At 63.2% G+C, this 24,226-nt stretch overlaps 1 protein-coding gene across 2 annotated transcripts; it reads left to right on the forward strand.

Annotated features, from left to right (window-relative positions):
• The first annotated feature begins 1,203 nt into the window (after positions 1-1,203).
• On the forward strand, positions 1,204-22,273 carry COLGALT1 (collagen beta(1-O)galactosyltransferase 1). Of its 2 annotated transcripts, XM_074165138.1 has the most exons (13): positions 1,204-1,231; positions 3,848-4,025; positions 4,759-4,869; positions 6,101-6,218; positions 6,394-6,528; positions 7,819-8,023; positions 15,733-15,852; positions 16,521-16,597; positions 18,295-18,401; positions 18,519-18,651; positions 19,521-19,648; positions 20,255-20,461; positions 21,673-22,273. In XM_074165138.1, the coding sequence occupies exons 2-13, from the start codon at positions 3,928-3,930 to the stop codon at positions 21,938-21,940; spliced, it is 1,707 nt and encodes a 568-aa protein (XP_074021239.1). In that variant the 5' UTR covers positions 1,204-1,231; positions 3,848-3,927; the 3' UTR covers positions 21,941-22,273. The 2 variants fall into 2 exon arrangements, with proteins under 2 accessions (XP_074021239.1, XP_074021238.1); XM_074165137.1 differs by lacking the exon at positions 1,204-1,231 and having other exon boundaries at positions 3,748-4,025.
• Positions 22,274-24,226: the final 1,953 nt, after the last annotated feature.

The following is a 24,226-nucleotide window of genomic DNA, read 5'->3' on the forward strand; positions in this document are numbered from 1 at the left end:
GGGGGGGTCACATCCAGCCGGTTCCTGACCCACCCAGCGTTCCGTCCGTCCGTCCGTCCGTCCGTCCGTGTCTCCGTCCAACCCACGACTTCCCCATTTTGAGACCAGGATGTCGTGCGGGACGGTGTCCCACGCTTTGCGGAAGCCGGAGGAGCGGGCTCAGGGACGGGAGCGGGTGCTGCCGCCCGATGCCCTGAATCCAGAAATAGCTCGGAAATAATTCCCTTGCTCCGTCCCGCTCGGGCGTTTCGGCCCCGTTCCCGAATTCCTCGCTCCTGAATTCCCCCTTTTTCCCTTTCTATCCGCCTCCCCTCTCCCCGTTTCCCCTTTTCTTCCCCCCTTTTCCTCTTTCCACATTCCCCTGCCCCCCCACTTCCCCAATCTTTCCCCCCATCCCCTTTTCTCCCTTCTCCTTTCTTTCCCCCCCCGACTTGTCCCATGTTCCCCCTTTCCCCCCCCTCGTCCCTTCTCCCCACCTTTCTTTCCCCCCGTCCCGTTATCCCTTTCCCCCTTTCCTTCCCCCCAACCTCTCCCCCCTTTCCCCACTTCCCTTTTCTTCCCCCCCATCCCACATCCCCCCTTTCTTTCCTCGTTCTTCCCCCATCTCATGTCCCCCATTTCCCCTTTCTTCCCCCCCCGTGTCCCCTTTTGCCCCTTCCCCCCCCGTGTCCCCCTTTGCCCCTTTTCCCCTTCCCCCCCATCCCGTGTCCCCCTTTTCTTTCCTTCCTCATTCCCCCCCCCCCCATCCCATGTCCCCCATTTCCCTTTTCTTTCCCCCCCACACCCCCCCTTTGGCTCTCCCCCCCCCGTGTCCCCCTTTCCCCCTTCCCCCATCCCTCTTTGCCCCTTCCCCCCCCCCCATCCTTCTTTGACCTTTCCCCCCCACGTCCTCCCTTTGCCCCTTTCCCCCCCGTGTCCCCCCCCAGGCTGCCCCTTCCCCCCCCCCCCCCCAGGCTGTCCCAGCCCCCTCCCCACGTCATGCCCCCCGCACCGGGCAGTCCCAGCCCCCTCCCCACCTCATGGGACCCCCCCGGGCTGCCCCAGCCCCCTCCCCACCTCACAGGGACCTCGCCCCCCCCTCCCGTCCCCCCCCTCATCCCCCTTGTCCCTTCGTGTCCCGTCCCCCCCCCATCCCCCTCGTCCCCCCCCATCCCCCGATCCCCCCTCCCCCCCCAGCCCCCCTTATCCCCCTCGTCCCCCCTCATCCCCCTTGTCCCCCTGTCCCCCCCCCGCCCCCCCTCGTCCCCCGGTCCCCCCTCCCCCCCCCGGCCCCCCTTATCCCCCTCGTCCCCCTCTCTTCACACCCCCCCCAGCCTGGATTTGGGCTCAGAATTGCCAAGTTTGGGTTTTTTTCCATTGAATCACCCTCTTCGCCGCGTTCCGCCCCCCCCCACCCCCCCCCCGTGGTGAGGAAGGGACCGATCCCTTTTGGAATTTAATTGCAGAGTTTTGTGGTTTTCTCGGGGGGGGGGGGGGGGGGGGGCGGCTCGCTCCGGATTTTTCCTCCCTTTTCCACTGAAACGTGGATTCTGGGTGTAATCTCCGGGGGGGGGGGCCGCGATGGGTCTTTTGGGGGGGGGACACGGACTGGGAGAAATGGGCTCAAACCAGCGGGTTTTAGTTTCGGGGAGGGGATTCTCCGCAGAAAAGAGCTTTTAATTCCAGGGGGGGCCAAACCACAGCCCCCCCACGCACACTCCTGGGGGGGGGGGGGCCACATCCCCAAAAACCTCCTCCCGACGCACAGAGCCCCCCTCCCCCCCCCCCGGGGTCCCCCCCTTCACCCGCTCCCCACAACCTTCTCCTCTTGTTTTTACTCTTTATTTTGATTTTTATTCCTTTTTTTTTTTTTTTTATTTTGGCGTTTTCCCCTTTCTATTCCCTCCGTGGTTTGGGGAGGGGGGGGGGGGGGGCGGGGGGCAAAGTTGGGGGGGGGGGGGGGCTCCTCTGGGATCCGAGGGCTCTTCTCTCCTCTCTGCTCTTGCTCTGCCTGATTTTTTTTTGGGGGGGGGGGGGCTTTACCCAATTCCCATCGATTTCCTGCTTTCGCAGCCTCTGAAGGCACCAACGCTTCCCCCCCCCTTTTTTTTTTGGCCCCCCCCCCGGGGAGGAGCTGCCCAAACAGAAGAGTTTTTGTGTTCCCCGACATCCTCCTCAACCTGGAAAATATTTGGGAAGAATCCGCTCCGGCCGCGTTCCCCCCCTCCCCGTCAAAATATTTACAGTCCCCCCCCCCTCCCAACCCCCCCTCCCCGGCTTTAGCAGAGATTTGGGGGGGGGTGGGGGGGTGGGTGTATTTATTTTTAAGCCGTTAAACAGCCATTTCCATGTTTGTCCCTGGGAGTTTAATTCCAGCTGTTCCCCCCCCCCCTTCCCGTTCCCTTCCAAAATCCCAAGGCCTCAATTAAGGTTTTTTAATTCCTGCCAGTTTTCCCTTCCCTCCCCCTTCCCGGGGGGGGGCGGGGGGGGGGGGAAAATCAGCTCATTTTCCAGGCCCTGATGTCATGGGGGGGGGGAGGGGGGACGGCTGCGTGTCCCCCCCCCCCCCGGGAACAGGGAGGGTGACTCAGGCGGGGGCGAGGGAGACTTGAACCCTCCTTAAATCCCGAGGGGGGGGGGGAAAGGGGGGGGGGGGGGGATGATGTTTCCCGTTTTTTCTCAAAAAATGAAGGGTTTTCCGTCGGCCGAGCGGGAAATGAGGGAGAAAACGGGGAGAGCTGGGAACGTGGGGGTTTGGGGGGGTGGAAATACGGGAATGTGGGGGTTTGGGGGGGTGGAAATACGGGAACGTGGGGGTTTGGGGGGGGTGGAAATAGTTGAGAGTAGAATTTTGAGGGTGAAAATAGTGGAAAGTGGAGTTTTGAGGGTGAAAAGGGTTGAAAGCAGAATTTTGAGGGTGAAAATTCTCAAAAGTGGAATTTTGAGGGTGAAAATAAGTGAAAGTGAAGTTTTGAGGGTGAAAATACTCGAAAGTGGAGTTTTTTGAGGTTGAAAATATTTGAGAGCGGAATTTTGAGGGTGAATATAGTGGAAAGTGGAGTTTTGGGGGTAGAAATACTTGAGAGTAGAATTTTGAGGGTGAAAATAGTGGAAAGCAGAATTTTGAGGGTGAAAATTCTCAAAAGTGGAGTTTTGAGGATGAAAATACGTGAAAGTGAAGTTTTGAGGGTGAAAATACTCGAAAGTGGAGTTTTGGGAGCGGAAATACTTGAGAGTAGAACTTTGAGGGTGAAAATAGTGGAGTTTTGGGGGTGGAAATACTTGAGAGTGGAATTTTGAGGGTGAAAATACGTGAAAGTGGAGTTTTGAGGGTGAAAATAGTGAAGTTTTGAGGATGAAAATACTCAAAAGCGGGATTTTGAGGGTGAAAATACTCGAACGTGACGTTTTTGGGGTGGGATTCGGGTGGAGGGTGATGGATATGGTGGGGGGAGAAGGGCGGGGGGGGAGCCCCGGTGGCGACCGCCCCGGCCCCGCGGTCGCCCCGTCCTGGCCCCGGCCCCGCGGGTGGGGGGGGGGGGCGGGGAGCGGGAGGGGGCGTGGCCACAGCGCGGGGAGGCGTGGCCGGAACGGTGTGACACCGAATGGGGGTGTGTCCATAGATGGGCACGCCCATTAGGGGCGCGGTCACAGCGCTGCCCGGCCATAGAGGGCTCTGCCCGCGGCGGGGAGGCGTGGTCCGGGGAAGGGGGTGTGGCCAGACGGTGTGGGCGTGGCCAGAAGGGGCGGAGCCGCGGGCGGCCCAGGATGGCGGCGCGGCCGTGGCCGCTGCTGCTGCTGGCGCTGGCGGCGGGGCCGGGCCCGGGGCCGGGGGGGGGCCCGTGGCCGGTGCCGGGCCCGTGGCCGGTGCCGGGCCCGGTGCCGGCGGGCGGGTACTTCCCCGAGGAGCGCTGGAACCCGGAGTCGCCGCTGCGGGCGCCGCGGGTGATGGTGGCGCTGCTGGCGCGGAACGCGGCCCACGCGCTGCCCGTCACGCTGGGGGCGCTGGAGCGGCTGCGGCACCCCAAGGACCGGACCGCGCTCTGGTGGGGGGGGGGACACGGGGGGACACGGGATGGGAGGGGGAGAGGCGGGGGGGGTGGGGGACACGGGGGGGGGACGTGGGGGGCCGTGGGATGGGAGGGGGGGAGGTGGGAGGGGGAGAGGTGGGGGGGTGGGCTTGAGGAAACACGGGACGGGGGGGGGACACGGGGGGGGGACACGGCGGGACGTGGGGGGCCATGGGATGGGAGGGGGAGAGGTGGGGGGGGTGGGCTTGAGGGGACACGGGGACGGGGGGGTGACATGGGGCGTGGGGGGGACACGGGGGACGGGTGTGGGGGGCCATGGGATGGGAGGGGGAGAGGTGGGAGGGGGAGAGGTGGGGGGGGTGGGCTTGAGGGGACGGGGGGGCGACATGGGGCGTGGGGGGGACACGGCGTGTGGGGGGGACACGGGGGACGTGGGGGGCCATGGGATGGGAGGGAGAGAGGTGGGGGGGGGGGCTTGAGGGGACACGGGGGACAGGTGGGTCACGGGGCGTGGGGGGGGGACATGGGGTGTGTGGGGGGGACACGGGGAACGGGGGGGGGGGACACAGGGGACGTGAGTGGACACAAGGGACGGGGGGGGACATGGGGTTGTGTGTGGGGGACATGGGGGACGGGAGGGGACGTGGTGGATGTGGGGGGGGACACGGGGGACAGGGACACACGGGGCATGGGGGAACAGGGGGGTGGGAGGGGGGGTCCCGGTGGTGAGACGGGGGGGTCCCCGCAGGGTGGCCGTGGACCACAGCGAGGACAACACGACGGCGCTGCTGCGGGAGTGGCTGCTGCGGGTGCGGGGGCTCTACCACCGCGTGGAGTGGAGACCCATGGAGGAGCCCCGGTGAGCAGGGGGAGGGGGGGGGGGGGGGGGCAACGTGGGGGGGGGACACGACACGACACTCGGGGGAGCCCCATGGGCTTCGGGTCCCCACGGGTTGTAGGTGCCCAAGTTTGGGGGGTCCCTGAGGGTGCCCAGGTTCAAGGGGAGCCCCAGGGGCTGCGAGTGCCCAGTTTTGGTGGGGGGGAGGGTGTCCTTTGGCTGTGGGTGCTCAGGTTTGGGGGTGCCCATGGGCTGTGGGGCCACAATTTTTGGGGGGGGGGTGTCCTTTGGCTGTGGGTCCCCAGCCTGAGGGGGTCCCCATGGGTTGTAGGTGCTCAAGTCTAGGGGGGTCCCTGAGGACCCCCAGTTTTGGGGGGTCCTTTGGCTGTGGGTGCTCAGGTTTGGGGGTGCCCATGGGCTGTGGGGTCCCCACTTTTTGGGGGGGGGTGTCCTTTGGCTGTGTGTCCCCATCCTAAGGGGGTCCCCAGGGGTTGTAGGTGCTCAGGTTTGGGGGGGGCTCCTTTGGCTGTGGATCGCCAGCCTTAGGGGGGTCCCCAATTTCGGGGGGGGTGTCCTTTGGTTGTGGGTCCCCAGCCTTAGGGGGGGTTCCCATGGGCTGTGTGTCCCCAGTTTTGGGGGGGGTGTCCTTTGGCTGGGGGTCCCCAGCCTTAGAGGATCCCCATGGGCTGGGGGTCCTGAATTTTGAGGGGGGGGGGGGGGGCAGGGTGTGTCCTTTGGCTGGGGGTCCCCAGCCTTAGGGGGGGTCCCCGTGGGCTGTGTGTCCCCAATTTCAGGGGGGGTGTCCTTTGGCTGTGGATCGCCAGCCTTAGGGGGGTCCCCGTGGGCTGTGTGTCCCCAATTTCAGGGGGGGTGTCCTTTGGCTGTGGGTCCCCAGCCTTTGGGGGGTCCAAATGGGCTGTGGTTGTGGGTCCCCAGCCTTAGGGGGGTCCCTGTGGGCTGGGGGTCCCCAATTTCGGGGGGGGTGTCCTTTGGTTGCGGGTCCCCAGCCTTAGGGGGGTCCCCATGGGCTGTGTGTCCCCAATTTCAGGGGGGGTGTCCTTTGGCTGTGGGTCCCCAGCCTTTGGGGGGTCCAAATGGGCTGTGGGTGCCCAATCTCGGGGGCAGGGGGGGATCCCCACAGAGCGGGGGGGGGGGGTGGGGGGTGCAGGGTTGGGGAGGGGGGGGTGGTGGCGGCTCTGGGGGCAGGAAGGCAGTGTCATGCATGTCCCGTCCCCCCCCGCCCCCCCGCCAGGTCGTACCCCGACGAGGAGGGTCCCAAGCACTGGACCCCCTCCCGCTACGAGCACGTGATGAAGCTGCGTCAGGCGGCGCTGGAATCCGCCCGCGCCATGTGGGCCGACTACCTGCTGGTAAGGGGGGGGCCACCACCACCCTTGGAGGGGAGGGGGGACACACACACACACCCCCCCACACAGAGCACCCCCCGAGGTGGGGGGGGGAGCCGGCGGTTTCGGGGGGCTGACGGGGCCGTCACGGGTGTCTCGGTGTGTGTGTCCCCCCCCCCTCCTTTACCTCCCCGGGCAGTTCCTGGACGCCGACAACGTCCTGACCAACCCCGACACGCTGGGGCTGCTGATGGCCGAGAACAGGACGGTGGTGGCCCCGATGCTGGACTCCCGCGCCGCCTACTCCAACTTCTGGTGCGGGATGACGGCCCAGGTGAGTGTCACCTCCCCCTGGTCCCCTGGGTGCCACCTCTCCTGGGTGCTGGGTCCTCTGTGTCCTCCAGCTCCCCTGGGTGCCATCTCCCCTTGGTCCCCTGGGTGCCACCTTCCCGGGTCCTCCGGTGCCACATTCCCTGGGTGCCAAGTCCCTTGGGTCCTCCAGGTCCCCTAGGTGCCACCTCGCCTGGGTGCTGGGTCCTCTGTGTCCTCCAGCTCCCCTGGGTGCCACCTCCCCTTGGTCCCCTGGGTGCTGGGTCCTCTGTGTCCTCCAGGTCCCCTGGATGCCCTTTCTCTGATCCCATGGAGGTCTTGTCTTCCTGGCACTGGGTCCTCTGTGTCCCCTGGGTGCCATCTCCCCTTGGTCCTCCGGGTGCCACCTTCCCGGGTCCTCCGGTGCCACATCCCCTGGGTGCCAAGTCCCTTGGGTCCTCCAGGTCCCCTAGGTGCCACCTCGCCTGGGTGCTGGATCCTCTGTGTCCTCCAGGTCCCCTAGGTGCCACCTCCCCTTGGTCCCCTGGGTGCTGGGTCCTCTGTGTCCTCCAGGTCCCCTGGATGCCCTTTCTCTGGTCCCATGGAGGTCTTGTCTTCCTGGCACTGGGTCCTCTGTGTCCCCTGGGTGCCATCTCCCCTTGGTCCCCTGGGTGCCACCTTCCCGGGTCCTTCGGTGCCAGATCCCCTGGGTGCCAAGTCCCTTGGGTCCTCCAGGTCCCCTGAGTGCCACGTTCTCTCGTCCCATGAAGATCTTGTTCTCCTGGCACTGGGTCCTTTGTGACCCCTGGGTGCAAAGTCCTTTGGGTCCCCTGGGTGCCACCTCCCCTGGGTGCCAAGTCTCTTGGGTCCTCTGGGACCTCCAGGTCCCCTGGGTGCCACATTCTCTGGTCCCATGGAGGTCTTGTTCTCCTGGCACTGGGTCCTCTGTGTCCCCTGGGTGCCAGGTTCTCCAGGTCCCCTGGGTGCCACGTCCCTTGGGTGTTGGGTCCTCTGGGTGCCGTGTTCTCCTGGCACTGGGTCCTCCGGGTCCCCTGGGTGCCAAGTCCCTTGGGTCCTCCGGGTCCCCTGGGTGCCACGTTCTCTGGTCCCATGGAGGTCTTTTTCTCCTGGCACTGGCTCCTCTCTGTCCCCTGGGTGCCACATTCCCTGGGTCCTCCATGTCCCCACGGTCCTTGGGGTCCCCTGGGTGCCGGCTCCTCCGCGTCCTCCAGGTCCCCGTGGTCCCCCCCCTCCACCCCCATCCGGCCACCAGCCGTGGCCGAGCGGTTGCCCAGTTGGGTCCTTCCGTGCCCAGGGCTACTACCGGCGCACGCCGGCCTACCTGCCCCTGCGGAAGCGGGAGCGGCGGGGCTGCTTCCCGGTGCCCATGGTGCACTCCACGCTGCTGCTGGACCTGCGCAAGGAGGGCTCGCGGGCGCTGGCCTTCTACCCCCCCCACCCCGACTACACCTGGGCCTTCGACGACATCATCGTCTTTGCCTTCTCCTGCCGGCAGGCCGGTGAGCCGCGGGGACTCGCAAAAGTGGGGTTGGGGCTCGCGAAAGTGGGGTTGGGCTCACGAAACTGGGTTTGGGGCTCGCGAAACTGGAGTTGGGCTCACGAAACTGGGGTTGGGCTCACGAAACTGGGTTTGGGGCTCGCGAAACTGGAGTTGGGCTCGCGAAAGTGGGGTTGGGGCTCGCGAAAGTGGGGTTGGGGCTCGTGAAACTGGGGTTGGGGCTCGCGAAAGTGGGGTTGGGAGTCGCGAAAGTGGGGTTGGGGCTCGCGAAACTGGGGTTGGGCTCGCGAAACTGGGGTTGGGGCTCGTGAAACTGGGGTTGGGGCTCGCAAAACTGGGGTTGGGCTCGCGAAACTGGAGTTGGGGCTCGCGAAACTGGGGTTGGGGCTCGCGAAACTGGGGTTGGGCTCGTGAAAGTGGGGTTGGGGCTCATGAAAGTGGGGTTGGGCTCGCGAAAGTGGGGTTGGGCTCGCGAAACTGGAGTTGGGGCTTGTGAAAGTGGGGTTGGGCTCGCGAAACTGGGGTTGGGGCTCGTGAAAGTGGGGTTGGGCTCGCGAAAGTGGGGTTGGGGCTCGCGAAACTGGGGTTGGACTTGCGAAACTGGGGTTGAGGCTCGCGAAAGTGGGGTTGGGGCTCGCGAAAGTGGGGTTGGGCTCGCGAAAGTGGGGTTGGGCTCGCGAAACTGGAGTTGGGGCTCGCGAAAGTGGGGTTGGGCTTGCGAAAGTGGGGTTGGGGCTCGCGAAACTGGGGTTGGACTTGCGAAAGTGGGGTTGAGGCTCGTGAAACTGGGGTTGGAGCTCATGAAACTGGGCTTGGGGCTCGTGAAACTGGGGTTGGGCTCGTGAAACTGGAGTTGGACTCGCGAAAGTGGGGTTGGGGCTCGCGGAATTGGGGTTGGGGCTCGCGAAAGTGGGGTTGGGGCTCGCGAAAGTGGGGTTGGGCTCGCGAAACTGGGGTTGGGCTCGTGAAACTGGAGTTGGGGCTCGCGAAAGTGGGGTTGGGGCTCGCGAAACTGGGGTTGGGCTCGTGAAAGTGGGGTTGGGGCTCGCGAAAGTGGGGTTGGGCTCGTGAAAGTGGGGTTGGACTTGCGAAACTGGGGTTGAGGCTCGCGAAACTGGGGTTGGGGCTCATGAAACTGGGCCTGGGGCTCGTGAAACTGGGGTTGGGCTCGTGAAACTGGAGTTGGACTCGCGAAAGTGGGGTTGGGGCTCGCGGAATTGGGGTTGGGGCTCGCGAAAGTGGGGTTGGGCTCGCGAAACTGGGGTTGGGCTCGTGAAACTGGAGTTGGGGCTCGCGAAAGTGGGGTTGGGGCTCGCGAAAGTGGGGTTGGGGCTCGCGAAACTGGGGTTGGGCTCGTGAAACTGGGGTTGGGCTCGCGAAACTGGAGTTGGGGCTCGCGAAACTGGGGTTGGGGCTCGCGAAAGTGGGGTTGGGGCTCGCGAAAGTGGGGTTGGGCTCGCGAAAGTGGGGTTGGGCTCGCGAAACTGGAGTTGGGGCTCGCGAAACTGGGGTTGGGCTCACGAAACTGGGTTTGGGGCTCGCGAAAGTGGGGTTGGGGCTCGCGAAAGTGGGGTTGGGGCTCGTGAAACTGGGGTTGGGGCTCGCAAAACTGGGGTTGGGCTCGCGAAACTGGAGTTGGGGCTCGCGAAACTGGGGTTGGGGCTCGCGAAACTGGGGTTGGGCTCGTGAAAGTGGGGTTGGGGCTCATGAAAGTGGGGTTGGGCTCGCGAAAGTGGGGTTGGGCTCGCGAAACTGGAGTTGGGGCTTGTGAAAGTGGGGTTGGGGCTCGCGAAACTGGGGTTGGGGCTCGTGAAAGTGGGGTTGGGCTCGCGAAAGTGGGGTTGGGGCTCGCGAAACTGGGGTTGGACTTGCGAAACTGGGGTTGAGGCTCGCGAAAGTGGGGTTGGGGCTCGCGAAAGTGGGGTTGGGCTCGCGAAAGTGGGGTTGGGCTCGCGAAACTGGAGTTGGGGCTCGCGAAAGTGGGGTTGGGCTTGCGAAAGTGGGGTTGGGGCTCGCGAAACTGGGGTTGGACTTGCGAAAGTGGGGTTGAGGCTCGTGAAACTGGGGTTGGAGCTCATGAAACTGGGCTTGGGGCTCGTGAAACTGGGGTTGGGCTCGTGAAACTGGAGTTGGACTCGCGAAAGTGGGGTTGGGGCTCGCGGAATTGGGGTTGGGGCTCGCGAAAGTGGGGTTGGGGCTCGCGAAAGTGGGGTTGGGCTCGCGAAACTGGGGTTGGGCTCGTGAAACTGGAGTTGGGGCTCGCGAAAGTGGGGTTGGGGCTCGCGAAACTGGGGTTGGGCTCGTGAAAGTGGGGTTGGGGCTCGCGAAAGTGGGGTTGGGCTCGTGAAAGTGGGGTTGGACTTGCGAAACTGGGGTTGAGGCTCGCGAAACTGGGGTTGGGGCTCATGAAACTGGGCTTGGGGCTCGTGAAACTGGGGTTGGGCTCGTGAAACTGGAGTTGGACTCGCGAAAGTGGGGTTGGGGCTCGCGGAATTGGGGTTGGGGCTCGCGAAAGTGGGGTTGGGCTCGCGAAACTGGGGTTGGGCTCGTGAAACTGGAGTTGGGGCTCGCGAAAGTGGGGTTGGGGCTCGCGAAAGTGGGGTTGGGGCTCGCGAAACTGGGGTTGGGCTCGTGAAACTGGGGTTGGGCTCGCGAAACTGGGGTTGGGGCTCGTGAAACTGGGGTTGGGCTCACGAAACTGGGGTTGGGGCTCGCGAAACTGGGGTTGGGCTCGCGAAAGTGGGGTTGGGGCTCGCGAAAGTGGGGTTGGGCTCGCGAAACTGGGGTTGGGGCTCGCGAAAGTGGGGTTGGGGCTCGCGAAAGTGGGGTTGGGGCTCGTGAAACTGGGGTTGGGGCTCGCGAAAGTGGGGTTGGGAGTCGCGAAAGTGGGGTTGGGGCTCGCGAAACTGGGGTTGGGCTCGCGAAACTGGGGTTGGGGCTCGTGAAACTGGGGTTGGGGCTCGCAAAACTGGGGTTGGGCTCGCGAAACTGGAGTTGGGGCTCGCGAAACTGGGGTTGGGGCTCGCGAAACTGGGGTTGGGCTCGTGAAAGTGGGGTTGGGGCTCATGAAAGTGGGGTTGGGCTCGCGAAAGTGGGGTTGGGCTCGCGAAACTGGAGTTGGGGCTTGTGAAAGTGGGGTTGGGCTCGCGAAACTGGGGTTGGGGCTCGTGAAAGTGGGGTTGGGCTCGCGAAAGTGGGGTTGGGGCTCGCGAAACTGGGGTTGGACTTGCGAAACTGGGGTTGAGGCTCGCGAAAGTGGGGTTGGGGCTCGCGAAAGTGGGGTTGGGCTCGCGAAAGTGGGGTTGGGCTCGCGAAACTGGAGTTGGGGCTCGCGAAAGTGGGGTTGGGCTTGCGAAAGTGGGGTTGGGGCTCGCGAAACTGGGGTTGGACTTGCGAAAGTGGGGTTGAGGCTCGTGAAACTGGGGTTGGAGCTCATGAAACTGGGCTTGGGGCTCGTGAAACTGGGGTTGGGCTCGTGAAACTGGAGTTGGACTCGCGAAAGTGGGGTTGGGGCTCGCGGAATTGGGGTTGGGGCTCGCGAAAGTGGGGTTGGGGCTCGCGAAAGTGGGGTTGGGCTCGCGAAACTGGGGTTGGGCTCGTGAAACTGGAGTTGGGGCTCGCGAAAGTGGGGTTGGGGCTCGCGAAACTGGGGTTGGGCTCGTGAAAGTGGGGTTGGGGCTCGCGAAAGTGGGGTTGGGCTCGTGAAAGTGGGGTTGGACTTGCGAAACTGGGGTTGAGGCTCGCGAAACTGGGGTTGGGGCTCATGAAACTGGGCCTGGGGCTCGTGAAACTGGGGTTGGGCTCGTGAAACTGGAGTTGGACTCGCGAAAGTGGGGTTGGGGCTCGCGGAATTGGGGTTGGGGCTCGCGAAAGTGGGGTTGGGCTTGCGAAAGTGGGGTTGAGGCTCGCGAAACTGGGGTTGGGGCTCATGAAACTGGGCTTGGGGCTCGTGAAACTGGGGTTGGGCTCGTGAAACTGGAGTTGGACTCGCGAAAGTGGGGTTGGGGCTCGCGAAAGTGGGGTTGGGGCTCATGAAACTGGGGTTGGGGCTCGCGAAAGTGGGGTTGGGGCTCGCGAAAGTGGGGTTGGGGCTCGTGAAACGGGTTGGACTCGCGAAACTGGGGTTGGGGCTCGCGAAACTGGGGTTGGGCTCGCGAAACTGGGGTTGGGCTCACGAAACTGGGTTTGGGGCTCACGAAACTGGGGTTGGGGCTCGCGAAACTGGAGTTGGGCTCGCGAAAGTGGGGTTGGGGCTCACGAAACTGGGGTTGGGCTCGCGAAAGTGGGGTTGGGGCTCGCGAAAGTGGGGTTGGGCTCGCAAAACTGGGGTTGGGGCTCGCGAAAGTGGGGTGGGGCTCGCGAAAGTGGGGTTGGACTCGCGAAACTGGGGTTGGGCTCGCGAAAGTGGGGTTGGGGCTCGCAAAACTGGGGTTGGGGCTCGCGTAACTGGGGTGGGGCTCGCGAAACTGGGGTTGGGCTCGCGAAAGTGGGGTTGGGGCTCGCGAAAGTGGGGTTGGGGCTCGCGAAAGTGGGGTTGGGCTCATGGAATTGGTATTGGGGCTCGCGAAACTGGGGTTGGGGCTCGCGGAATTGGGGTTGGGGCTCGCGAAAGTGGGGTTGGGCTTGCGAAACGGGTTGGGGCTCGCGAAACTGGAGTTGGGCTCGCGAAAGTGGGGTTGGGGCTCGCGAAAGTGGGGTTGGGCTCGCGAAACTGGGTTTGGGGCTCGTGAAACTGGGGTTGGGCTCGCGAAACTGGGGTTGGGCTTGTGAAACTGGGCTTGGGGCTCGCGAAAGTGGGGTTGGGGCTCGCGAAACTGGGGTTGGGGCTCGCGAAACTGGGGTTGGACTCGCGAAACTGGGGTTGCGGCTCGCGAAAGTGGGGTTGGGGCTCGCGAAACTGGAGTTGGGCTCGCGAAAGTGGGGTTGGGGCTCGCGAAAGTGGGGTTGGGGCTCGCGAAACTGGGGTTGGACTCACGAAACTGGGGTTGGGGCTCGCGAAACTGGGGTTGGGGCTCGCGAAACTGGGGTGGGGCTCGCGAAAGTGGGGTTGGGGCTCGCGAAAGTGGGGTTGGGGCTCGCGAAACTGGGGTTGGACTCACGAAACTGGGGTTGGGGCTCGCGAAACTGGGGTTGGGGCTCGCGAAACTGGGGTTGGACTCACGAAACTGGGGTTGGGGCTCGCGAAACTGGGGTGGGGCTCGCGAAAGTGGGGTTGGGGCTCGCGAAAGTGGGGTTGGGGCTCGCGAAACTGGGGTTGGACTCACGAAACTGGGGTTGGGGCTCGCGAAACTGGGGTGGGGCTCACGGATCTTTTGGGTTTGGGCTCGCTCAACTCTAGTCTGGGCTCGTTTAACTCTAGTTTGGGCTCATTTAACTCTAATTTGGGCTCGCTTAACTCTGGGTTGGGCTCCTTATCTCTAGTTTGGGCTCGCTCAGCTCAGTTTGGGCTCGCTTGGGTTGGGCTCGCTTGAGTTTGGGCTCGCTTAACTCAGTTTTGGGTCACTCAACTCTAGGTTGGGCTCGCTCAACTCAGTTTGGGCTCGCTCAACTCTGGTTTTGGCTCGCTCAACTCTGGTTTGGGCTCGCTCAACTCGGTTTGGGCTCGCAGAGGTTGGGCTCGCTCAACTCTAGTCTGGGCTCGTTTAACTCTAGTTTGGGCTCGCTCAACTCTGGTTTGGGCTCGCTCAACTCAGTTTGGGCTCGTTTAACTCTGGTTTGGGCTCGCTCAACTCAGTTTGGGCTCACAGAGGTTGGGCTCGCTCAACTCTAGTCTGGGCTCGCTCAACTCTAGTCTGGGCTCGTTTAACTCTAGTTTGGGCTCGTTTAATTCTGGTTTTGGCTCGCTCAACTCAGTTTGGGCTCGCTCAACTCTAGTTTGGGCTCGTTTAACTCTGGTTTGGGCTCGTTTAACTCTAGGTTGGGCTCGCTCAACTCTGGTTTGGGCTCGCTCAACTCAGTTTGGGCTCGTTTAACTCTGGTTTGGGCTCGCTCAACTCAGTTTGGGCTCGCTCAACTCAGTTTTGGCTCGCTCAACTCTAGTTTTGGCTCGCTCAACTCTAGTTTTGGCTCGCTCAACTCGGTTTGGGCTCGCAGAGGTTGGGCTTGCTCAACTCTAGTCTGGGCTCGTTTAACTCTAGGTTGGGCTCGCTCAACTCAGTTTGGGCTCGTTTAACTCTGGTTTGGGCTCGCTCAACTCAGTTTGGGCTCGCTCAACTCTGGTTTTGGCTCGCTCAACTCTGGTTTTGGCTCGCTCAACTCGGTTTGGGCTCGCTCAACTCAGTTTGGGCTCGTTTAACTCTAGTTTGGGCTCGCTCAACTCAGTTTGGGCTCGTTTAACTCTAGTTTGGGCTCGCTCAACTCAGTTTGGGCTCGTTTAACTCAGTTTGGGCTCGTTTAACTCTGGTTTGGGCTCGCTCAACTCTGGTTTGGGCTCGCTCAACTTGGGTTGGGCTCACTCAAGTTTGGGCTCGCTCAACTCGGGTTGGGCTCGCTTAACTTTAGGCTGGTTTAACGTTAACTTTGGGCTCGCTTACTTTGAGTTTGGGCTCCCTTCGTTTTAACGTCGAGTTTGCGCTCGTTTAACTTTAACTTGGGGCTCCCTTGGTACCGAGCCGGGGCTCGTTCGCTCTAATTTTGGGCTCCTTAATTTGAAGTTTGGGCTCGTTGAAACTTCTTGGAAGTTTAACTTCGTTTAATTTTAACCCTGGGCCGGCTCCACGTTGACTTTGGGCTGGCTCCGCTCTAATTCCGGGCTGGCTCCGCTCTAATTCCGGGCTGGCTCCCGCCCTTGGGGCCGGCGTTGGCCGCGTTTGGGCTCGCTTTAGCTTAATTTTGGGCTCCCTTGGGCCGGCCTTGGCTCCAGCCCGGTGTCCCTGTGTGTCCCCCCCCCCCAGTGTCCCTGTGTCTGTCCCACCCCCAGCTGTCCCTGTCCCCCCCCCTCCCCACCCCAGTGTCCCCCCTCACAGTGTCCCTGTCCCCCCCCCTCCCCACCCCAGTGTCCCCCCCCCCCGGTGTCCCTGTGTCTCCCCCCCTGCTGTACCTGTCCCCCCCCCTCAGTGTCCCTATGTCCCCCCCCTCCCCAGTGTCCCTATGTGTGTCCCCCCCCACCCCGGTGTCCCTGTGTGTCCCCCCCTTGGTGTCCCTGTCCCCCCCCCCTCCCCACCCCACTGTCCCCCCCTCTTGGTGTCCCTGTCCTCCCCCCCCCTCCCCACCCCAGTGTCCCCTCCCCCGGTGTCCCTGTTCCCCCCCCCCCCCGGTGTCCCTGTGTCCCCCCCCCAGTGTTGGTGTCCCCTCCCTGGTGTCCCTGTGTCTCTCCCCCTGCTGTACCTGTCCCCCCCCTCGGTGTCTCTGTGTGTGTCCCCCCCAGTGTCCCCGTGTGTCGTCCCCCCACCCCGGTGTCCCTGTGTGTCCCCCCGCCCTTGGTGTCCCTGTCGTCCCCCCCTCCACTGTCCCGGTGTCCCTGTGCCCCCCCCCTTGCTGTCCCCATGTCCCCCCCCGCGGTGTCCCTACGTGTGTCCCCCCCGATGCCCCCGTGTCCCCCCCCCAGTGTCCCCATGTCCCCCCCCCCCCGGTGTCCCTGTCCCCTCTCCCCTTGCTGTCCCTGTGTCCCCTCCCCAGGTGTCCCTGTCCCCCCCTCTCCCCACCTCAGTGCCCCCCCCCCCGTTGTCCCGGTGTCCCCCCCCTCGTCACCGGCAGCGTGTTCTCCCCCAGGGGTGCCGATGGTGGTGTGTAACCGGGAGCCCTTCGGGTTCCTGCCGGTGCCGCTGCGCTCCCACAGCTCCCTGCGGGACGAGGCCGAGAGCTTCCTGCACCTCCAGCTGGAGATCATGGGTCAGGGGGGGCCGGGGGGGGGCACAGCAGGACGGGGGGGACACGGGGGGACACGGCAGGGTGAGGGGGTCACGATGGGATGGGGGCGTGGGGGGGATGTTGTGGGATGGGGGGGGGGACACGGCAGGATGGGGGGGTCACGATGGGATGGGGGCGTGGGGGGGATGTTGTGGGATGGGGGGGGGACACAGCAGGGGTGGGGGGGACACGGTGGGAGGGGGGACACTTGAGGGGAGGGGGACATTGTGGGGGGGGACACACAGTGGGATGGGGGGATAGTGGGATACAGGGGGACACGGTGCAGGGGGGGGACACACGAGGGGACAGGGGGACGTTGTGGGGATGGGGGGGACACAGCAGGATGGGGGGACACAGCAGGGGTGGGGGGGACATGAGGGGAGGGGGGGACGTTGTGGGGATGGGGGGGGACATGGTGGGACACAAAGGGATGGGGGGCACAGCAGGATGGGGGGGGCACAGTGGGGACGGGGGGGACACAAGGGGACAGGGGGGGACATTGTGGGGATGGGGGGGGGACACGGTGAGACACAAGGGGACAGGAAGGGATGGGGGGGGGACAGGGCTTGGCCACAGCAGAGGCCCCCCCCCCCCCCAGGTGGGGTCCGTCCCCCGATGAGTGTCCCCTCCCGTGTGTCCCCCCCCCGCAGTGAAGAACCCCCCGGCGGAGCCGTCCCCACACGTCTGGGTCCCCCCCAAGGTCCCCGACAAGATGGGCTTCGACGAGGTGGGTGCTGCTGGGGGGGGGGTTCCCCTTTTCTTTGGAATTTTGAGTCGTCCCCCCCCCCCTTCCTGGATTTTGGGGCGATTTTCCCCCTTTTCTTTGGAATTTGAGGTTTTTTTCTCTCGTCTTCTGGATTTTTGAGTGTTTTTTTTTCCCTTCTAAATTTTTTTTGGGGGGGGGGTGGGGATGTCTCTCCTCCTCTCTTCGGAATTTTTTGGGGGGGGGGTTTCCCTTCTCTTCTGCATTTTGGGGTGCTTTTTCCCTTTTCTTCCAAATTTTGGGGGTTTTCCCTCATTTCTTCTGCATTTTGGGGGGCTTTTCCCTGTTTTCTTCTAAATTCTGGAGGGTTCCCCCCCCCCCCTTTTCTGGATTTTGGGGTGGATTTTCCCTTTTTTCCAAATTTTGGGGGGTTTTCCCTCCTCTCTTCTGGATTTTGGGGTGCTCTTTCCCTTCTCTTCTGGATTTTGGGGTGGATTTTCCATTTTCTTCCAAATTCTGGGGTTTCCCTCCCCCCTTCTGATTCTGGGGGGCTTTTTCCTGTTTTCTTCCAAATTCTGGAGGGTTTTTTCCCTTCTTTTCTGGATTTTTGGGGTGGGTTTCCCATTTTCTTCCAAATGTTGGTGTCCGCCCCCTCCCCCTTTTTCTGGATTTTGGGGTGCTTTTTCCCCTTTTCTTCCAAATTCTGGGGTTTTCCCCCCCTTCTCCTCTGGATTTTGGGTTTTTTTCCCCCTTCTTTCCTGGATTTTGGGGTGCTTTTTCCCTTTTCTTCCAAATTTTGGGGGGTTTTCCCCCCTCTTTTCTGGATTTTGGGGTTTTTTTCCCCTTCTCCTCTGGATTTTGGGGTGGGTTTCCCCTTATCTTCCAAATTTTAGGGTTTTCCCCCCCTCTTTTCTGGATTTTGGGGGGCTCTTTCCCCTTATCTTCCAAATTTTGGGGTTTTTTCCCCCCCCTTCTTTCCTGGATTTTGGGGTGCTTTTTCCTTTTCCAAATTCTAGGGTTTTTCCAACCTTCGTTTCTGGATTTTGGGGTGGATTTTCCTTTGTCTTCCCAATTTTGGGGGGGTTTCCCTCCTCTCTCCTGGATTTAGGGGTGGGGTTTCCCCCTTCTTTTCTGGATTTTGGGGTGGGTTTCCCCTTTTCTTCCAAATTTTGGGGTTTTCCCCCCCTTCTTTTCTGGATTTTGGGTTTTTTTCCCCCTTCTCCTCTGGATTTTGGGGGGCTTTTTCCCCTTATCTTCCAAATTCTGGGGTTTTCCCCCCCTTCTCCCCTGGATTTTGGGATTTCTCCCCCCTTCTTTTCTGGATTTTGGGGTGGGTTCCCCCTTATCTTCCAAATTTTGGGGTTTCCCCCCTTCTTTTCTGGATTTTGGGATGCTTTTTCCCTTTTCTTCCAAATTTTGGAGTTTCCCCCCCCCTCTTGTCTGGATTTTGGGGTCCCCCCCCTTCTGGATTTTGGAGTGCCCTCCCCCCCCCTTCTGGATTTTGGTTTTTTCCCCCCTTCTCCTCTGGATTTTGGGGGGCTTTTTCCCCCTTCTCTTCCAAATTTTAGTTTGGGGGGGGGGGGGGGTTGGGTTTTTTTTTTTTTCTCTGTGTGTTTTTTTTTTTTTCTCTCTTTTCCTTCTGAATCTGGGGGTGTTTTTCCCACCCCCCCACCCCCTTTTCCTTTTCTCCTCACCCCCCCCCACCCCACCCCCCCCCCCAGGTTTTCATGATCAACCTGAAGCGCCGCGCCGAGCGCCGAGCCCGGATGCTGCGGACGCTGTGGGAGCAGGAAATCGCCTGCAAAGTGGTGGATGCGGTGGACGGGAAGTGAGTCCGGGGGGGGGGTCCCCAAGGGGAAGGAGGAGGGGGGGATGTGTCTGTCCCCAAGTTGGGGGACACTCCTCCCGACACACCCCCCCCCCCCTCCGTGGTTGCCGTTGCCAGGGCCATGAACAGCAGCGAGGTGGAGGCGCTGGGCATCCGGATGCTGCCGGGATACAGGGACCCCTACCACGGGCGCCCCCTCACCAAGGGGGAGCTCGGCTGCTTCCTCAGCCACTACCGCCTCTGGCAGGAGGTATCCCATGGGAATGGTGGGAAGGGGGGGGTAAAGCCCGTGGGAGTGATGATGGGGTGGGGGGAGTAAATCCCGTGGGAATGACGGCGGGGGGGAATAAATCCCAAGGGAATGACGGGGGTTAAATCCCATGGGAGTGATGGGGTGGGGGGAGTAAATCCCGTGGGAATAATGGGGGTGTAAATCCCATGGGAATGATGGGGATGGGACCCTTGTGCCCAGGGGGAGGGAGAGGACCGGGAAGGGGACAATGACGGGAGGGAAGGGGACAAATCCCTGATTTCGGTGGCAACGAAGGGGACGAGACCTTGATCCCAATGGGAATGAGAGGGACAAGGGGACAAGGATCTGATCCCGATGGGAAAGAAGGGGATGAGTCCCTGATCCTGACGGGAACAAAGGGGACAAGGCCCTAATTCCAGTGGGAAGGACGGGGGTGGGTCCCCGATCCCGAGGGGGGGGATGGGGACAATTCCTTGATCCCGAGGGAAAGGATGGGGACCGGTCCCTGATCCTGAGGGGACAGTGGGGACAATTCCCTGATCCCAAGAGGGTGATGGGGATAGTTCCCTGGTCCTGAGGGGGAGGGAGGGGACAATTCCCTGATCCCAAGGGAAAGGACGGGGACAGGTCCCTGATCCTGAGGAGACAATGGGGACAATTCCCTGATCCTGAGGGGACAACGGGGGACAATTCCCTGATCCCGAGGGGACGACAGACCCCACTCACCGCTGGGGGGGGGTCAGACACGGGGTGACATTCCTCCCGCCTGTCCCCGGAGCTGCCACCGTGGGAAAAGCGGGCAGAATTCCCCCCGCCCCCCCCCCCCAAAAAGCGGGCTGGGGGGGTTGTGTGTGTCCCCCCCCCAGATGGTGACGCGGGGGCTGGAGAAGGTCGTGGTCTTCGAGGACGATCTGCGCTTCGAGATCTTCTTCAAGCGCCGCCTCATGAACCTCATGCGGGACCTGGAGGCGGTGGCTCTGCCTTGGGACCTCATGTGAGTCAGGCTAATTAACGGGGGGGTTAATTACCCCAATCACCACCGCCGCTAATTAACACCCTTCCCGCTCCTTAACGAGTCACCCGGCTCCTTAACGAGTCGCCGGCGCTAACGAGATATAAATGGGGGGGTTTGGGGGGATGTCCCTCATCACCACCACCACTAATTAACACCCGGTGACTCTCCTTAACGAGTCGCCGGCGCTAACGAGATATAAATGGGGGGGATGTCCCTCATCACCACCACCACTAATTAATGCCCTTCCCGCTCCTTAACGAGTCGCCGGTGCTAACAAGATATAAATGGGGGGGTTTGGGGGGGATGTCCCTCATCACCACCACCGCTAATTAACGCCCTTCTGGTGACTCTCCTTAACGAGTCACCGGCGCTAACGAGATATTAATGGGGGGGATGTCCCTCATCACCACCACCGCTAATTAATGCCCTTCCTGCTCCTTAACAAGTCGCTGGCACTAACAAGATATAAATGGGGGGGTTTGGGGGGATGTCCCTCATCACCACCACCGCTAATTAACACCCTTGGCTCCTTAACGAGTCGCTGGTGTTAACGAGATATATTGGGGGGGGGGGGATGTCCCTCAGCTACATCGGGAGGAAGCGGATGCAGGTGGAGCGACCGGAGAAGCCGGTGCCGGGGGTGAGGAACCTGGTGGAAGCGGATTATTCCTACTGGACCCTGGGCTACGTCCTGTCCCTGCGCGGGGCCCGGAAGCTGCTGGAGGCTCAGCCCCTCGGGAAGATGCTGCCGGTGGACGAGTTCCTGCCCGTCATGTTCGACAAACACCCGCTGTGAGGCTCCGGGGGGGAGGGGGGGACACACCGGTGGGGGGGGTTGGGGACACACGAGACGTTGGGGGGACACGGTGGGGACATCCGGATGTAGGGGTGGGGAGGTTTGTCCTGGGAGGTGGGGCCTTGTCCTCCCCCGGAGATGGTCCTTGTCCCCCTGGAGATGGGTCCTTGTCCCCCCCACCCCGGAGATGGTTCCTTTTCCCTCTGGAGATGGTCCTTGTCCCCCCGGAGATGGTTCTTTGTCCCCCTGGAGATGGTTCTTTGTCCCCCTGGAGATGGTTCCTTGTCCCCCCGGAGATGGTCCTTCTTCCCCCCGCCCCAGAGATGATTCCTTGTCCCCCCGGAGATGGTCCTTCTTCCCCCCACCCTGGAGATTGTTCCTTTTCCCTCTGGAGATGGTCCTTGTCCCCCTGGAAATGATCCTTTGTCCCTCTGGAGGCAGTTCTTTGTCCCACCTGGAGAAGGTTCCTTGTCCCTCTAGAGATGGTCCTTGTCCGTCCCCCCCCGGAGATGGTTCTTTGTATCTCGTGTGTGTCCCCCCCCCCCGAGATGGTCCTTTCTCCCCCAGATCTTCCTCTTCCCTGGGAACTTCCCCTTCCTCATCCCCCAGAGGTTCCTCTTCCCTCAGCAAATCCTCATCCCTTCGGAGCATCCGCAGTTCCCTGGAGCTTCCTCTACTTCCTCATCCCCAGGAGCTTCCTCTTCCCCCGGAGCTTCCTCTTCCCCTCGGACCATCCTCTTCCCCCAGAGCTTCCTCATCCCCCGGAGCTTCCTCTTCCCCTGGAGCTTCTTCATCCCCTTGGACCATCCTCCTCCCCCAGAGCTTCCTCATCCCCCGGAGCTTCCTCTTCCCCTTGGACCATCCTCATCCCCCGGAGCTTCCTCTTCCCCCGGAGCTTCTTCATCCCCTGGAGCTTCTTCATCCCTCGGAGCTTCCTCCTCCCCAGGAGCTTCTTCCTCATCCCCCGGAGCTTCCTCTTCCCCTTGGACCATCCTCATCCCCCGGAGCTTCCTCCTCCCCAGGAGCTTCCTCATCCCCTTGGACCATCCTCATCCCTCACAGCCCTTTTTCTCCCCCCCTCCCCCATCCGCTTTTCCTCAACTCCCAAAAACCCGGTGGCGAAAAGCGCTTCTTTTTTTTTTTTTTTTTCCCTGACTTTCCTTTTTTTTTTTCCTTTTTTTTTCCTGCCCCCCCCCCCCCCCCGCAGCTCCGATTACACCCGGCATTTCCCCCGGCGGGACCTGGTGGCCTTTTCCGCGGAGCCGCTGCTGGTTTTCCCCACGCACTACACGGGGGACGAGGGTTACGTCAGCGACACCGAGACCTCGGTGGTGTGGGACGACGAGGGCACGGCCACCGACTGGGACCGCGCCAGGTCCCACAAGATGAAGGAGCAGGAGGAGCTTCGCCGCGAGGCCCGGAATTCCGACGTCCTCCAATCCCCCCTCGACAGCGCCGCCCGCGACGAGCTATGACCTGGTCTTGGATTGGGGGGGGGGGGAAACGGGACGGACCCCCCCCAGACACACAACCCTCGGGGTTTGGGAGGGGGGAAGGGGGGGGGGGGGTCACACACGCCGCTTGGAAATTCTATTTTTATTTTTATTTCTGGGTTTGGAGAGTGATGGAAGCGTCTTTCCCCCCCCCAACCCCCCGGCTCAGATGTAGTGGCCCCTGGGGGGGGGTGTCGTGTCATCCCCCCCCCCCAAAATGTGTGTCCCATCCCCCCCTCCCTGTAAAACGTTCCTCCTGAGGTGGGGGAGGGGGGCGTCTTGCGGCCCCTTGAGGTCCCGGCAGCTCCTGTTGGGCTGTGGGAGAGGGAAACTGAGGCAGGGATGGGGCTGTCACCCCCCCCCCCATCTTCCCCCCCCAGATAATGGGGAGCCCCCCCCCCCCCCCAAATGCCCCGGGGACAAGAGCAGCGGGGATTGTCCCCTCGAGGGAATGGGAATGCCCCGCGGGGAAACTGAGGCACGGCCGCCGTGGGAGAGGGGGTCCTCGTGCAAGAGAAAGGGCCCCCGTGTGAAGGAGAAGGTCCTTGTGTGTGTGTGTGGGGGGGGGCCCTGTTGGAGGGCGGGGAACCCTCGTGCGAGATGGTGGGGGTCTCTTTGTGCAAGGGAGGGGGTCCCTGTGGAAGGCGGGGGATCCTTGTGCAAGGTGGGAGGGATCCTTGTGCAAGGGAGGGAGGGGCCTCATGCGAGGTGGGAGGGGGGGTCCCTGTGCAAGGTGGGAGTCCTCGTGCAAGGTGGGAGGGATCCTTGTGCAAGGGAGGGGGGGGGCCTCATGCGAGGTGGGAGGGGTGTCCCTGTGCAAGGTGGGAGTCCTCGTGCAAGGTGGGAGGGGCCTCATGCGAGGTGGGAGGGGTGTCCCTGTGCAAGGTGGGAGTCCTCGTGCAAGGTGGCGGGAGTCTCCTTGTGCAAGGGAGGGGGTGTCCCTGTGGAAGGCGGTGGATCCTCGTGCAAGGTGGGAGGGATCCTCGTGCAAGGGAGGGGGGGGACTCCCTGTGGAAGCTGGGGGATCCTCGTGCAAGGTGTGGGAGGGAGGGGGGGGCCCCCCCCGTGCGCGGGGCGGGGGGGAGTGCGGTACCCGGGGTCAGAGCTCGTCGTGGTCCTCGTGCGAGGGGGGCGTGTGACACGCCGCCGGCGTCACCAGCTCCATCAGGTACTCGCAGCGACTGGGCTCGGTGGTGGCCGTCACCGCCGTCTCCGTCCCACAGGACAGCCTCACCTGCGGGGAGGGGGGGGTCAGGGAGGGGGGGGGGGACACACACACAGACACCCCCCCACCCCCCACCCCCCCCCCCCCCGGACCTGGGGGACAGGAAGGAGGGGTACCCCCCAGGGATGGGGACACCCCCCTCGGAGAAGGGGGACCTGGGGCAGGCAGGGACGGGGACACCCCCACCCCCGGGGGGGGGGGGACACGACAGGGGACACCCCCTGGGGGGACACGTGGGGTACCCCAAGGGATGGGGACACCCCCTCAGGGGATGGGAGGGGCTTGGGGACGAGGACACCCCAGGGGCACCCCCCCCCCTCAGGGGGACATGGGGCACCCTGACGGGCAGAGGGACACCCCGGGGGGGGGGGGTGGTGACAGGGATGGGGGGGGGGGGGGGTACCCCAAGGGATAGAGAGAGACACCCCCCCCCCCTTCAGGGAATGGGGACACCCCCAGGGGACCCCCCCCCAAGGGGACGGGGGACTTGGGGCCACCCTTGGGGGGGAGATGGGGGGGACAGGGGAGATGGGGACACCCCAAGGGGAGAGGGACAGCCCGGGGGGGGGGGGGGGGGGGGGGGGGGATGACAGGGGGACACCCCAGGGGACACTTTGGGGGGGGGAAGGGGACACTGAGGGGGGGACAGGGACAGCCCTGGGTTGGGGGGGACACAACAGGGGACTCGGGGCCACCCCAAGGGGACACTGCAGGGGGGGGGACACCCCAAGGGGACAGGGGGACACCCCAGGGACATTGAGTTGGGGGGGAAGGGGACATGGGGCCACCCCAGGGGACACTGGGGGGGGGGGACGACGACAGGACACCCCAAGGGGACAGGGACAGCTCTGTGCTGGGAGGGGGACAGGGGGACACCCCAGGGACATTGGGGGGGGGGTGGGGGGCAGGGGACACCCCCAGGGGACAGCTGTGGGCTGGGAGGGGGACATGGGGACACCCCAGGGACATTTTGGGGGGGGGGGGGGGGGAGGGGAGGGGGAAGGGACAGGGTCCTCAGGGCCACCGTGGTGGTGGTGGTGGGG

This window comes from Numenius arquata, chromosome 33, assembly GCF_964106895.1.
Source record: "Numenius arquata chromosome 33, bNumArq3.hap1.1, whole genome shotgun sequence".
Classification (NCBI taxonomy): Eukaryota; Metazoa; Chordata; class Aves; order Charadriiformes; family Scolopacidae; genus Numenius; species Numenius arquata.